Source organism: Bactrocera tryoni, chromosome 4 (assembly GCF_016617805.1).
Source record: "Bactrocera tryoni isolate S06 chromosome 4, CSIRO_BtryS06_freeze2, whole genome shotgun sequence".
Taxonomy (NCBI): domain Eukaryota; kingdom Metazoa; phylum Arthropoda; class Insecta; order Diptera; family Tephritidae; genus Bactrocera; species Bactrocera tryoni.
Window position 1 is genome coordinate 78,438,173 of NC_052502.1, and position 16,231 is coordinate 78,454,403.

Genomic DNA, 16,231 nt, shown 5'->3' on the forward strand with positions numbered 1-16,231 from the left:
ATATAACGTACCGTTGGCGCTCTGCAAAGCACCGTTATGTTTTGTTTTTTTTTTTTTCAATGAAAATACTGTGTTTCATATTTGTCCCAACACAATTGTAGCTAACTGTTATTTGGAATGCTTTGAAAACGGTCTTCGTAATGTTTGTTTTTGCATTAAATTGAGGTTATAAACTTGCAACGTTTTGAATTTGTTTATAATTTTATCGTTTTAATTAGCTATGTATATTTGTGTTACACGTTTGTTTGTTTGTTTGTATATGTACTATATAGTTTGGAGTAAAAGAAACGCAATTAATACTTAATAAGTAGTATATGTTGGTATGTATGTGTATATAAGTATATATACATATGTATATGTAATTGTTGTTCATTTAACAATTTGGCTAAGCAGAAGAAGCGCTATTTATAAAGTAACTACTTAATTCTTTAAAATTTTGTTGTATTTGGCAAAGTATATATATAATTACATAAATACAATATATGTACATATATTGGGTAGTCGAAAAAGTCTTTTCGTATTTTGTCAATAGATGTCGTTGGAGTCGTATATCTCTAGTGCTACCAAACACATTGTGTCATACTACATAGTTTTGGAATGAAATACGAAAAGTCTTTTTCGACTACCCAAAATGTACACACATACATATGTGTATGTATGTAAAGCATATAGGCATATACATAAGTATGTATGTTTATTTAAAACTAATATTAATTAATACACACTAAGGCTGACTGCAAGTGAAAGTTTTATGTAAAAAAATTAACGGAACCTGCGAGAAAGCGCATTTTTTGGAAAAGAAAATTGCTAGCGCTTGTTTGCAGCGACAGAACGATTTTGCATAAAGTTCTAGCTTGCGAAAAAATATTTAAAAATTTAATGCTTAACACGCGAGTAGTGTTCGAATACTGGGTCCTTCACTTAGTAATTTTGCTTGGTGACAACAGCTGAGCTTTACCACTTTACCGGTTTATATTTGAACAGCTGATGTTGTAAGCCTTGATTGTAAATAATCGATATATCGATAAACACCAACGATAAATTTTGTTGTCTATTTGGTGGAAATTTTGAGCTTTTACTCGACAATACCACGATCACTTTTAAAGTGTATTGTGATCAGTTGGACAAAATGAGCTTAAATGGGATGTGTTACCTCACCCACCATATACTCCAGACTTAGCCCCTTGGGACACTAAAAAATCAAATTACTTAGTGAACGAGCCTATATTAATCGCGTATGGATAAGTTATATGTAGACCTGTACTCAAGCCATAGTTTCGCACTCAACTCGGTTCGCGATTTCGTGTATTTTAGTCTTGATCATTACCGTTACTTTTGTGTAATGCTTCGCACTTCGCGAGCACTTTTCTTGCCCTTTTCGGATCGAATTCTAACCGAACTTTACTCGAGAGCCAGATTTTTTAACTTTCTGTTCAGGTTTGAGTATTATATCATTTTGTTATTGATTTTTATGAGAAAAACCGAAACAATTTGAATGCATTTAAAGATAAAGACGCCGACTTTTCACGCTCAAACGCTTGTGGTATATAATTCTTATTGCCAAGGAAAATTGTGAAAGAGTTTCCGCAGCGCTCACTTAGGATATACAAATATATAATATAAATACATATATCCTTTATATACATCACAAAGTCAAGCGGCGTCGATCGGAACTGATTTCAAGAAAATTAATTTTTTTAATTAAAAAATATTCTTACGCCAGCGTATTTGTGTTTGCAGTTATTTTGCAAGGCGGTACATTGTTCAAGCTAACGAGTATTGACTGTATTAATTTTATTATGTAATTTTTTCTTTCTTTTTTAACTTGTTTTTAATTATGAATTCAGAAACATAGTACTTCTTCATTTTGCTTTTCCTGTCGATTATTAATATTTATATGTACATATGTACCACATGTATAACGGCAATGCATACATACTCTACACTTATGAAATAACATCAGCCTTAAAGTTATACCTAACTCTCCGTCAGTATATAGAGATGAAGAAGAAACTTACAAATTCTTATCATGGTAATTCAAAAGCGAATATCTCTCGTATAATACATTTTGAGAGCTTTTCAATTTACCGTTTTTTTTCCTCTGATTGTTTTTCGAATACACAAATTTTTATGATTTTCGTGTTTTGCTTGAGTTTTTAATTTTTCCATAATTTTTTGTTAAGGCATCAATTGAATACAATTTCACATTGATAAAGGATTTATTTTTAGTTTTTATATAATATTTTCGAAAATGCGCAAACAGCATCAGGCGATTTTGAAAAATTTCATTTTCATAGAGTTTTCATTATCGATTTACAGCTTGTAGCTCAATTTCAATGACAATTTTTGCGTAAATTGCAAGCTTTACCAAGTTTTTGTTTTCAAAATAAGCAGCAATAGGAATTGTGTATGATTGCTTACATGTATGTGGTTATATACAAATACTTAGCGTTTTAAGAGTTCATCCTTGCTATTAAATAGGTATGTACATACATATGTATGTTTGGCAAAACCAATTAAGTGTTAGTTGAATGATTGGCATGTTTGGAGTAATTAGCAAATCGCTTTTGTTTTGCGTTTTTATAAATCTATTAGGATGCGCCTTCTTCTGTTGCGTAGTTAAACGCTATTCAGCTATGGTAAAATGTATTCAGCGCGTTATATAGTGTGTTAGTTTCGCGTGCGATGTTTAAGCTTGGCTTTTTAGTCAATAATTCGCTTTCAAAACAGACGTATAGTTTATTCAGCGCCATTCAGCTTGTTATTAGAATTTCGCATTTGTACCGAAGCATTCTAAAATGTGTATATCCGTGCAGTTTGTTTCATTCAGCGCGCTCAGTTGTAATTGAGTCTTGAATTTTGCATCAAAAAGCAAATCAGCAAATTTAAATGTACAAAGTTAGCGAAATTTTAATGGAAATATATGTATATTGATTTTAAGTTTCTATTGCTTTCCCGATAAATCAACTTTAGATATGATTTTTTTGTTGAAAAAATTTCGAGTCTGTATAATATATGTATGTTGGTGCGTATTAATTCAGCGCGCTTGTTCGTAATTCAGCACTCGTTTTATTAGACAATTTCATATTCCCTAAATATTCGTATATGAAGGGCCTTAAAGCCTCTTATTGTGTTCGACAAATTGATTAATCTAAAAATTTATCAATAAAGCGTTTGCTGAATACTCATTTTGAGTGATTTTCAAGTAATGAAATGAAAATGTTGCACTGCTAACAGCTAATCGGGAGTGTGTTTCTTATATGTATATGCGAATGTATATAGATCAATGTTTTTAACATTTTGGAATACTACAACGGTCTGAAAGATAATACCTGTCTAGTCGCTAAGTTGTAAGTTCTATGTACATCTCCTTTGGTTGTACGCCCTAATTATTTATTTAGAAGTGGAAACCGAAAATGTTACAGCGATTATTGGGAACACCAAGCGTCCCTTTATACAACATACAAGTTTTCTCCTGCTCACCGCTTGCGTCGCTTTCTTCTTATCCAATAATGATTTTTGAGCTTTAATCGCCTCTCACTACTTGCTTCTTTGCTTACAACCTATATTCGTAGTGTGCTGAACGCGATCTTCGTGCACCCGAGTACCAGCGATATGGAAGCTGCTGCATTGAGTGTTGCGCCGACGTGGATAGCTGCTGTTGCTGTGGCGAATTCAACGACAATGAACTGCTGACCAAAGCGCCTGGACTGCGCGCCAACTGCAGTGTTGTATTGGTGAAGCGTGCGGCGCTGCCCTGCTAGGAGGATGGTGGGGTGCCGGCGGACATGTCGCTGGTGTGGCGCCGCGATATGCGTCGATTGAAAAGCGATATTGTGGATTGATTGAGATAGCCACTCGCGCTGCCGCTGCCACCGTTGTTGTTGTTGCTATTGTTAAAGCTGCCGTTGCCGCTGCTGGCGTCCAGAAACGCTTCGGGGCTGAAACGCACACGGCTGTGCTGCGAGGAAATGGAGCCCTCTTTGGCACTCAGATACGAGCTGTCATCACTAGTGAGCGAATCGGGGGGAGTGGGATTAGTGGGCGTGCCCTGCTGTGAAGAAATGCTGCCGGTGCGCTTGGCGACACCGTTGCCACCCACTACGGTAAGCCCATTGCTCATGTTGGCGCCCACCAATTCAGCGCCATTACCGGTATTAGACGCTGCGCCACCATTAGGCGTTTTATAGTTGAATTTTTTGAGCGACGAACGCAGTTTGTTGGAACCACTGCCATTGAAGCCTAGCGCCGCTGTTGTCTGTTCGAAAGGTAGCGAAACTGGCCGCTCTTGCGCGCTTAACGGTTTCATGTGTACCGGACTCAGCGGCGTTGATTGCGCGTGTGTGGTGTGCGTGTAAAGACTATGCTGCGGTGTACTAAAGAGGGACTGATGTTGTTGCTCGCGTTCCCGCTGCAATTGTTGCAGATGTTGCTGCTGGGCCAAGGTGTTGTGAAACTTTGTCCGGTGCAATGGGCTACCAATGTACGCGGGTAAATTTTCATAGTCGCGAATGCGATTTAAGCCGCCTCCTGTGTCGGCACCGCCCATGCTGCCGCCTGCACCGCCGCGTTTCAAACGCTGGGCCATCTTGGGTGAGCTCTTATACAGCTCATGTTTGCTGGGCGGTGGCACTACGCCAATCGGTGCAGGAGGTGGTGGCGGTAGTTCGCGGTAGTGCGCAAAGTCAGGCGCTCCGCCGGCGCCCATATTAATGTTCAGTTGCAAATTGAGATTGTTGTAGTCATATAAATCTGCCGCATGCAGCTCATCGTGATCGAAAGAGAAGCCCTGATTGATGTTGGAGCTATTGGAGATAGTTGATGGTGTGCGTCGGTGTCCAGCAGCGCTGACGCCCATTTGGGGTACGCGCGGCGGCGGTGTACGCGTTTGATAGTGTTGCTGCTGATGCTTTGGCGTTGATTGCTGGTGCGGCTGCTGTGGGTCGTAGTTGTAGTCGTAGTAATTGGGCAGGCGGTGATTGTAGTCGTAAGAGTAGTCAGGATACGATTTACAGTCGCGTTGATACGCCAACTGCACCTCTGGCCGATACGGAAAATAGTTGGAGCCTGAAAGAGAAACAGTTGTAAAAAAAAAACTGTGTGCTAATAGCGTGCGTCGCATAAGTACCGAAGTAGTCAGCACGATGCACGCCTGCGCCATAAGCGCCACCATCATTGGAGAAGCTCGGTCCGTGACGCAAATAATCAGCGCGCGTATATTGCGTTGCGGAGGGCGGCATGCCACTGCCAGCGTTAAAGTCGTCATCAAAACGGCGCGTTGGTGGCGTGTCATCATGAAGCGAATACTCGAGATTCTCAGTAAATGAAGAGGTGCTGATTTTCCGACGCGGCGAAGGTGTTGGAGGCTGCGTATGACTGCCCAATGAAGACGAAAGCAGCGCGGAGGTATTGTTGGTGAAATTGGAGCCTAAGCCGCTTGTGGTGGATCCGGTTAGCGGCAGCTGCTGATGTTGCAGTGTTTGCTTCTGCTGTTGCAATGCCAGCTTGCTGTCAGCTGGGGGCAGCGCATGCTTTTGGAAGTAAAAGCTAGGCGTAGCGGCATGCAGTTTGGGCGAGCCGCGCGGATTCTGATGCAGAGGAGCGCGTTGTTCCTCTAAACGCGTGAATGTGGCTGCATTCAATGTGGCGCTATGCATACATAAAAGAAAAACTTATAAATAGCTGTACAAGCAACAATTATTGCTTACTCACCGATTGTGTTTGTTGCCAGTGCCATGATAAGTGTTGGCGGCAAAGCGGCTGCGCTCATCTAAAACACTCGGAAACTCCATTTCCATGGGTGCCTTTAATGCGGGCACATCACTAAGCAGCATTGGATGCACCGGCGACACGTTCGAGATGCGCACGTCATAGCCAGCGGCGACGCCGGCAAGCAGCGCGGCCATATTGTAGAGCAACACTTCAATGACGGAAAGCTTCGGCTTGCGCACCGCATCGCCGGCGTACAGCGTGGGCATGGGAATGTTGGAAGTAAAGCGGCTCAGCAGGTAGGGATTGGGCGACATAATGGGCAGCGGCGCGTCCACGATGGAAGTGCCGGCGCCAGCGGCGGCTGGCAGCGCGTGTAAAGGCGAACACCAGTCTTTGGAATTGTAGCCTGTTGGCGGCGGCGGCGACAATGCGGCACAGTTTTTGGGAAGAGTGTAAAAATATCGTATGTGTGAGTAGAATAGAAATTGAAAAAACATAACGGCGCTGAGCAAGTCGAAGGAGCGTAGGTATGTGAAACTAAACCGCAGACAAACCGAGTTAGGAAAAATCAAAATTATAAAATTCAAAACCAATACTAACCAACACCAATTTTGTTGCAACAATATTGAAACTCAAAAGTTAATTGTAAATAAAACTAGAATACAAATCATTTATTGCTTGTGGTTTTTTTTATATTTTATTTTTGTGTTCTTATGTTTTTGTATTTTTTGTAGAAATTTTCGAGGGATTATGGTAACTTTTTTTTGCGTATTCACTACTAATTTTGCTTTATAAAATGGAATATTTATCGTAGCTTAAAATAGTGTAAAATTTACTTTCTAAATGTAGTGGTAGAAAAATGTAGACTTTTTTTTGGAACACACTGTAGAAAAACAAAAGCTCAAACATTTTTAGTGCTGCAAAACTGTGGAAAATCGAGCGACTTTAAGAAATATTAATACAATAGTTAAAATTTTGATAAAATTTAAATAAAATTAAAGCTGAAAAGAAAATTACAATAAAAACATACAATTTTGCTTAATTAAAACAAAAGCGTGGTCTGAGGCAATTCAGGAGCGATGGGCAATAATTTTTGATGTGCAAAAAAATTTAAGGTAAAAAATTTAAAATTTTAAGATAAAAATTTTGAACCTTCTATTTTGGAATTGTATTTGAAAAAGTAACAATGCTGGTCTTGTTATGAAAATATTAAAAATTTTTGGGAATTTTTTATATTTTTAAATCATTTAATTAAAAAATTTTATAATTAGAAAAGAAATAATAATTGTATTTCAAAATTTTAGATATATTTTACATGTTTAAAACATTAAATTAAAAAAATATATATAATTTGAAAAAAATATATAATTTGAATTTCAAAATAAAATTAAAAAAAATATAATTTGAATTTCAAAATAAAATTTGAAAAAAAAAATATATTTTTTAGTGTTAAAAATATCGCTGACCCTGCTGCCGACCACCTTACAGATATACGCATGTCAGTGAATACCATATAAGACACTTTAAAAGCATTACATTTTTTTCGAGACATAAATAATTTATGTTAAGTTTTTCATATTTTTTTGTAAATAATACCCAATTGAATCTAATAATTTAAAAAAAAAAACTACTCTTGCACGCATGTAAAGTACCAAAAGAAAAACATGGATAAAAAAATTGTGAATACATTTTTAACCAAAAGTTTGTTTTAAGTGATGTCGCCTATTGCGTATTGGCACTGACAAAATTACAAAAACAAAAATTTACAATCATTTGGGGTGCGTAATAAATTATACAATAATAAAAGGGGACAATTTGCACAGCTTTTACATTATTTTTTTTTTTACTTTCTTTCAGTTTCTGATCACAGTTTTTCCAACAAAGAGCGAAATAATTAAAAAAAAAAAAAATACGGCGTATTTTGAAAAGGTTTCTATAAAAAAAATCTCACAGAAATAAAAGTTGTTTAAGCATAATAATAGTAATAATAATAATAATAATAATAATAATAATAAAACATTTACAGTATACAAATAAATACGCAGGACTTTCATTCGTTTTATGAAATCAAAATAAAATAACATTTTCATTAACTTAAAAATTATGCAAAACATTGCAGCGCCAACGGTGTTGAAAATAACGGTGATAATGTGACGTATTCCGCACTAAAGCTGTGACATGAAAAGCTCAAGGAATACGCGTGGCTGGTTTATATTTGCTTTTTTTGTTTTCGTTTTTCTACTATTTCTTCTTAGAGGCACACAAAGTCTTATACTTTAGGCTTAAACTACATTTTTTTTCGGCGTTTACTTTTTTCTTGTGCTACATGCTAACTTAATTGCGTACAAGTGTTTTTGTTTTTGTATTATTATTGTATTTTAACTCGTATAAGTTCAATAGTTTGCCATTCGACGAACTTTTGCATATACACCCCATCTCATCGATTCACCATACCACATGGTATGTGGTGAGTATGCTTGCGTTTAGCGTTAAAAATAAATGCATGAAAATGCACATCCACTGGCTGTGCGCGCAGCGGCTTAGTGTGAAAGTCTCCAAAACGTTTAATAATACCGTTAAGCACTCAAACGACTGTGGCCGACTCTTTTAAATATTCCGCGTTAACCGAAATCACTTTGCATTTGCGGTGCAAATAATTTTCGAAACAAAAGTTCCTTTAGCGCACGATTGAAATATAGATAGTCCCTTTCGCAGTTCGCTCTTACATATATTTTCGCCTTCGCCTCATTATACCGTAACTTTTCAAAGCACTTTATAAAATTTAGCTTACAAAAATGCCTTTAAGGGCTTTTAGTATTTTCTAACCACACTTTTGATACTTAAAGTTTCAGCGCCGCGTTGCGCACGCACTACAGTTGCTCGCATGACTTCGCTTTCGCCTTCGCTTTGACGCGTGTTTCGTGCACGAACTCCGAGTTGGCGTTTTCGAATAATTTGTATTCACTTTCTGATTTCTTCTTGCGTATTGTGAAGTAGTTTAGTATGTTTTGCACTTTATGTTGAAATGATACCGACGCTGTCGTCGTCGCGCCGGGTTCTTTCGCTGTGCCGCTCACTTTCTTTGTGTGCATTTTGTGCTTGCGCGCCTTGGCTTCCTGCGCCAAGAGCAGACTCTGTTTCATGCGCAAGACCTCCGGTGCCGGCTGCACGTCTTGCAGCTTCAGGTCGTGCAGCAGTGAGCCTTTAGGCATGGCAGTCGTTGACGTAGCAGCTGCGTGTGGTGAAGTTTGTTGCGAAGTTGCGCCGCCGCCGTTAACGAACTGATCGGTCTTGTCTGTGTGGAAATTGGTGGCGTCGGTGGAATTGAAGGTTGTGGAAAAACTGTATGACTGATTGGCGCTGGCAATGGTGCTGTTCGCGTGTTCGTCGTTCGAGTTGCATGAGTTCGTTTGCGAGGCGGAGGAGTTTAGCTGGAAGGTAACGGACGATTTGCGTGACGTCTGCGTAGAGTTGGTCGTGTCGATAGAAGAGGATTGGTCGGAGCATATGGAATTGAAATGCTCATCGCCCGAGTATGAACGAAATGAAGCGTTATGTGATGCGTTGGTTTCCGCGTCGTCGTCTGCAGCCTCGCCCGCATTTGACGGTTGTCGGAAGAAACACTGACGAGGAAATTGCGAGCCGGAAGCGTTGCGCTGAAAGCGGTATGTGGGCTCATCGTCAGCGGCATCCTCGGTGAGTTGAGAAGTGGAGTTGTATTTGGTCAAATCGCCGCTAGACTTCGAATTGAGACGTTCAGAGCGCTGGCTGCCAAGACGGCTTGCTGGCGCGGGCAACGAGAAAATTTCTTCCAAAGACTTTTGTATTTCGCGATAGAAAGCACGATCGTAGGTCGGATCGTTGGGCTCGTTAATCAGATTTGTCGCGCTGCTGGCATTGCTAGCGTGGTGAATTGGTTGTGGCGCGTGTTTATCAAAATCGGATAGCAACATCACGATGGGCAACATCTTCGCTTGTCGTTGTGCGTGTTTCTGTTGACGCTCGATCGCTAGCAGTTCGCTATCGAGTGAAAGTTTTTTCCGCCCGACGGCTGGGCTGTTGCCGAGACTGCTGAAGCCGCTGATCGCATGATCGGAAAGTGGACTGCGATCGTGGTAGGCGTAGGGCAACGGCGGCTGCTGCGCCACTGGCGAGACCTTGCGGAAGGGGAAACAGCTGACGGTGGGCGTGGGCGGTTCGGTGTCGGTATCACTCTGATCCGACGACGGGTAGTCGGGCGCAGGCACGAACTGATATTGCAACAGCGTCACGGGCGAACAGGGGTACCGTGCCGGCAAATTTAAGCCATCCTCCTGACTGCGTACCATAGGCGGCACAGGCTGGAGGCTTTGTTGGCGTAGAAACTGCTGCTGTTGTTGCTGTTGACGCAGTTGCTGCGCCTTCAATTTCTTATTACTACACAAACTGAGACTTTTCACACCAATAGCGCTGCTGCCAGAATTCTTTCTGCTACCGTTATTATTGTGATTATGGTTAATGTTATTGTTATTGCCGTTATTCCTACGGTTATGGCTATTATTTTGGATCAGTGTACTAGTACTTGCATTACTACTACTATAGCTATTACTATGATTATAGTTGCTTTTGTTTTTATTATAAATGTTTGGGTCAAGTATGAAGTTATTGGCGGCAAAAGTGCCGCTATTGTTGCTGTTATTACTCGAATTACTATTGCTATGATGTGGGTGTTGTTGAAGCTGATGCTGATGATTATGGTTACTAGTATTATTAATATTTATGACTGAAGTGGCATGCGGATGGTCGTTTGTATTATTGAGTAATGGGAACGTCACCAGCGATGATGAATTGGGCATATTGTTCGTTTGGTTGGACGTTGCCGTCGCCGTTAGCGCCGTTGTTGGTGTTTGCGTTGGTGTTGTGTTGCAACTGTTGTTGTTGCTGTTGCTATTTTTGTTGTAATTGCCTATAATACAAATACCTGACTCATTGTAGCCGATGCAGGCGTCAGATGCATAGGTCGGTGTGGTAGGCGAGCATGGCATCGAGCCGAATTTATACTCGAAATGGTGCGCATGCGAATGGTGCGACGGCAAATGTTGGTGGCGGTGATGGTGTGGCGAATGCTGGCGCATGGCGTGATGCGGCAGGTGGCTATGATGTAGATAGTGCAGTTGCGTGGGACGCACCGCCTTCTTGTCTAGGTTTGGTGCACTCTTGCTGAACAAGGAGTTGGTGGAAGCTGGGCCGGACCATTCGGTGGCAAGCAGCGCCGGCAGGTGGGGGCGCTCGCGCTGGTGCACCGTCGAAGGACCCCACGTCTTGCCTTTGTAGCCGTCAGGCGGCAGCTGCGGTGGCGTGACTACGCGAGCGTGCGCACACACACACATACACACAGGCGAGGAATGTATGAAATAATAAAAATAAGCGGAGAACGAAAAGAAAACCGCAAAGAAAAATTAAATAAAAAATAAATTAATTATGAATAGTAAATAAAATTTAAAACTACTGTTTAACAAAAACAAAAAGTTCAACTAACCTAAGAACAAATACTAAAATTTTTAAAATAGTAGAATATGCACGTATGTATGTACATACATATGTATATCAAAAAATATTTGACAAAGCTAAATGTGCAACGATTTTAAAAATTATAAGACCTCTTCATAGCCTTTGCTAATTCTGCATCTAATTCTTTTAAGAAACACTCGCGTTTTTTTCCATTTCTTGGTATTTTGTCTATAGTAGTAATTTTAAAAAATTAAAGAAAAAACTTTTACTCACGTGCCACGATGCGCACTTGGGAAATTGCTGGTGAGCCAGGCGGTGTATCAGTCAAGGGTTTGTCGTGTATTGCTGTCACTGTGTGCCGGAAATCGGTTGGGAGTGAAATTTGCACTTCGTTCTTTTTTAGCAGCTGCAAAAGACAGAATTATTTTTACTAATATTTTACCAGCCATTTAGCAGTGCCATGCTTACTTTAAGTTTCACTTTGCTAAACTTGCCACGCCTACGATTCGGCGTTGGTGTTTGTTGTGCAATTTGCAGCTCTCGCCCGATTAAGGCCATCTCGCGCAGTTTTAACTGCTCGGCGAAGCGTTTCAGATTCATGGCCTGTTCGTCCTGTTCGCTCTGAACGCGATTCAAGCGTTCCTCTTTGGTGCGCAATTCCTAGGATAGAGTAAACATGTTAATAATCATTTAAAACTTCAACAAAATAAAAGGCGCAGGCGTACATGCAAGCCTTCCATTACTTCGAATAGTTAAAAAAGTAAATTAAATTTAGTTTTGATTTACTTTAATGCAAAAACGAAAAGTTAAGCAAAAGTTCAGACATTTCGGAGTAAACTTAACGTATTTGTACTGTAAAATTGGTGTTTGATTTCGTTTTTTTTCAATTACGTGCATATAATTTGCATATTTGTGAGCAAATCGTCAGCAAAATCAAACCAGAATTAAGGCATCAGCAAAATAAAAAAAAAAATTGCCAAATTCGACAAAAGGCATGCACATAAACTAGAAATATTAAACAAAAAATTAAAATTATAAAAGAAAAAAATGATTTCCATCAAAATTGTAATGTAACACAGCCCATTAGCGTTTTATTGGCAAATTGTCGGCAAGAAAATGTAGCGTCTTGCTTACCTCCTCGATTGCTTGGAAACGCTGTGTGAGACGTAATCAAATGTATCAGAGAATATGTTACGATTTGTTCAAATATGCAAACAAATTAAAGAAGTACGTACAGGAAGAAGACAAAATTAAGAACGTGTAATTGACGTAAATGACAAGGTCGAACCGCCAAGTACATAACGGCAAACTACACAGTATCAAATTACAAAAATTTACAATGTACGCGCCTAAAAGCAAACACGCACACACCTCACAAATAATCACTAAATGCGTTACAACAATAAAATGTAATCAGCTATACAATTCCAGACCAAATACTATAATATACGGCTACATTAAGTTTTTTGTATTTTTGCTGTAAGCCACGCACCTTTTCTTTCAAGCGCAACTCTTGCAGCACTTCGGCTATCTCCTTCTTCCAGGCATCTTGCATTGTGTTGAACGATTCCTGTGGCGTCAGCGTGAAACCTGAACGTGTAATGTCTTCCAACTTCGTTAATATGTCCCTGAAACCTGGTCGCTTATGCGGGTCATTCTCCCAGCAGCCTTTGACAATATAGACAAAATTATTATTTTTTATTTCAAATAACCCAACTTGAGTACACACTTTTCATGAGTTTTCCCCATGCATCCGGGCAAGTTTTTGGTATAGGCAGCGTTAGCATATTCACTGCTATGCCAAACACGACTGAATACGAATCGAAACCTTTGTATGGCGTTTCGCCTGTGATGAGCTCCCACAGCAGCACACCGTAGCTCCAAACATCCGATGATCTGGAGTGTAAAAATAATGCATATGAACAAAACGGTATGTAAAAATAAATTTCAATTCCGTTGTAGGTGGAATATTGCACTTACTTGGAGTACGTGCTGCTTTTTATCACTTCCGGCGGCATCCAAGCGTATGTGCCCGCCGTTGATATGCGTGTTGTGTTGTAAAGCTCTCTCGCCAAACCGAAATCGGTGATCTTCAGTGTTTTATTGTGCAGATTGCCGGCAATGATTTCTTCCAAAATAAGCACTGTAAATGCCAAACGTTATAAAAGTGAAATGATTAATTTACTGCGTGATAAAATAAATTTTAACAATACGCAATTAATTAACCGTGTTTAATATAAACAAATAAACAAAAACAAGTGATCTAAAAACTTGTATATAAAAATATATTTTCGTATAAACGCCGCTGACACGTTATCAAAACAAAAGCAAAACAAATCTTCAAACCCCCCGGGTAAACATTCGCAACTCACCATTGGAACTCTTCAGATCGCGGTGTATAATCGAGATGGGTGCTTCGTTGTGCAGATAATTCATGCCGCGTGCTATCTGTATCGCCCAGTTAACCAGCACATCGGGTGGTATCTTGCCACGCGCCAAAATGTGGTTTAAACTGCCGCCACGCGCATACTCCATCACAAGACACAGATCGGGCGGCTTTAGGCAGACGCCACGCAGTGCCACTATGTTTTCGTGTTTGACGACCCAGAATAACTTCGCTTCTTGTAGCACATTGTCGCGATTCGATTCGACATCCGGGCCAGCTTGCGGCGCCACTTTAATGGCAACCTCTTCGCCGCTGTAATAGCCGCGATGCACCTTGCAAAAGCCGCCAGCGCCTATCACCTCGCCCACCTCGAGTTCGGCATAGTCAATTTCGTGCGGTTGTATGTCTCCAATAGCTGAGGGCACGCCCGCCAGCATAGGATCTTGGTCTGTCACAAAGTTACTGGGAAAAATGCCGACCTAGGCGAAGATTAGAATGTTTGTGTCAAAATAACAAAATGTAAATAATAAAATATGTATATGATTGCTAGTGGTCAATAGTTTCGACATAAACAAATTGCTAACATTTGTATCTATATTTTTTAATCATACTCAAATTATAAAAAAAAATGTGTTCAATATAATTACATATGTATTTCACCGATTTTTGCAAAACTTTACAAATTCTAATCTAAAAAAAGTTGAAATCTCAGATGCTGCTAACGGTTCAAGTAGCGCAGAGATAACGTTTAGATAAACACTAAGTGTTCTTATCATTGTTGCGCTGCAAAATAAGCAGTAGGCGGTGAAGCAGCATATTTTTAGTACGATAAAAAATGTCGTCAGCACATTAAAACATTGCAAAGAAATGATAACATCCGAAAATGAAAACGTCGTTTATTAATTCATTTTATTGCACAGAAAACATTTGTGCGCACTGACGTCACTAATGCCCCCACTACATTCGCTACAATATTATTTCGACAAAAATTACTTCCGATATAAATTTAGGAATAACAAATAAACCAATTCTCACACTGATTGGTACTGACCTTATCGCCAATTTTGCCTGTCCACCAGCCCTCATCACCCGAAATATTGCTATCCATGGATAACACCACTACAATCTGACCGCGACGCAGTGTCAACTCATCCTCGCCTTTGGCATCGTAATCGTAAAGCACCGACCACAGCGGCCCGTCTGGTAATGGTGGTAACTGTGTTGTTTCGTGAGCACTGCTGCTGTTGTTATTGCTGCCGGCAGTTTGTTGACGTTGTTGTTGGTTGGTGATGTTGGCATTGCCATTGGCATGCATTTCTCCATTGCTATCGCTATGGTTGCGTGCGTGTGACGCTTCCGAGTGTTGCTCCTCGTTGATAGCGAGCATTGGTTTGGTTTCAGACGGCAAGTGATCGTTATTGGTTAAACAGTGTGCAGGCATATAAGTGATTAACAGGTGCTTTCCAAAATTAAAAAAGTAACAAAATAATATGCTGTCCAAACGTTAGAGGGTGTCTATTGTCCTCTAGCGCCAAACGAGAGTGTGTGTGCAGGAAGTCTTCCGTGCATCCGTTTATAAGCCATTCGTAATTAGCACCGAAAAGCTGTTGTAGACTGCTGTAAAGAAAGGAAAAGAGTAATAATAATTGGGGTGAATGTAAACAACTAAATATATAGCAGGTTTTCGTGTTTGAATTGTCTAAACATGGAGACAGAGCTGTTGAAAAAATAGCTTGTAGTAGTTGTAGGTTATATTAATTCCTTAGTGTCAAAACAATAGGCACATATTATCAACATACTAATTGCATCTATTTTGGGAACTTCGTCTTTGTAAACTCTAACCAAAAGTGGATAACCAATATTACCTGGAGTTTACGCAGTCAGTGTTCTCCACACCTATTCTAATCTCCACAACAGTTTTTATGCTTCACAATAGTTTCGATTTTGTATAAATAAAAAAAATTCGCTTTTCGTCTGGCCCGCAGAAATATCTCTTATCCGCAACTCCGTTCTTCTTCTTCGTCGACTATGTCGTTTTGTTTTAGTGCTATTCTTCTTCCCTATCCTCTATACATTATACGCAATATGTATGTATATACATGAATTTAATATTTCTCGTTTGCAACATATAAAACAGTCCTGTTTAGGCCGCATTCGTCCACGTTAATGTAGTTTTTACCAATCCGAAAGGATTTGGATATTTACACCAGTGCCTGTCACAGATTTTTATTTTTATCTTTGCCTTTCTTTTATTTTTTGCTTCGTCGTCGTCTTCTTTTTCGTAGTCGTGCAGCAGAGAAATTACATTTTCACTAATTCATGTGCAGCACTTTGGTTTCGTTCGTTTTCGCGTCGTTTAATATTTCAATAATTTATAAAATTTAGTTATTTCTATATGTTAATACGCAATCTTTGCGTTTCCGATTAGTTTAATTAAGAATTTATCGCGTTTTTGTGCAAATTTAAGTCATTTGCAAATCTTCGTTCTGAACTGCTACTTTTCGGTTCCACTTCCACTTCATACACTGCATGTCGTCTTTTGATTATTCTCTTTTGTGCTTACATTTCTACTTCGCCTTTTTTGTGTTGCCACCGGATAACAGTGCCCGTCTGCATGATGGACATTTCTTGACAGTTTGCAAA

General features: G+C 39.7%; 1 protein-coding gene across 4 annotated transcripts; it reads right to left on the reverse strand.

The window, feature by feature from the left end:
• Positions 1-1,211: 1,211 nt before the first annotated feature.
• LOC120774344 (mitogen-activated protein kinase kinase kinase) lies at positions 1,212-16,099 on the reverse strand. 4 transcript variants are annotated; one of them, XR_005705236.1, is made up of 12 exons: positions 15,454-16,099; positions 14,640-15,205; positions 13,575-14,067; positions 13,183-13,345; positions 12,932-13,098; positions 12,695-12,870; positions 11,671-11,862; positions 11,476-11,608; positions 5,713-6,118; positions 5,129-5,649; positions 3,333-5,067; positions 1,212-2,851 (listed from the first exon to the last, which is right to left on the reverse strand). XR_005705236.1 is itself a non-coding variant. In XM_040103913.1 (11 exons), exons 2-11 carry the CDS (start codon positions 15,027-15,029, stop codon positions 3,761-3,763), a joined length of 3,948 nt encoding a protein of 1,315 aa, XP_039959847.1. In that variant the 5' UTR covers positions 15,030-15,205; positions 15,454-16,099; the 3' UTR covers positions 1,212-3,760. The 4 variants fall into 4 exon arrangements, 3 of the variants coding, with proteins under 3 accessions (XP_039959847.1, XP_039959846.1, XP_039959845.1); XM_040103913.1 differs by having other exon boundaries at positions 1,212-5,067; XM_040103912.1 differs by lacking the exons at positions 1,212-2,851; positions 3,333-5,067; positions 5,129-5,649; positions 5,713-6,118 and adding an exon at positions 8,030-11,053 and having other exon boundaries at positions 14,640-15,202.
• Positions 16,100-16,231: the final 132 nt, after the last annotated feature.

Coding starts and splice junctions, on each gene's coding strand:
- LOC120774344 (XM_040103912.1), bottom strand. CDS start 15,029: ATGCCTGCACACTGTTTAACCAATAACGATCACTTGCCGTCTGAAACC. Junction 12,871..12,931: donor ATGGGGAAAACTCATGAAAA/GTGTGTACTCAA, acceptor ATATTGTCAAAG/GCTGCTGGGAGAATGACCCG. Junction 11,863..12,694: donor AGTTGCGCTTGAAAGAAAAG/GTGCGTGGCTTA, acceptor ACTCTATCCTAG/GAATTGCGCACCAAAGAGGA.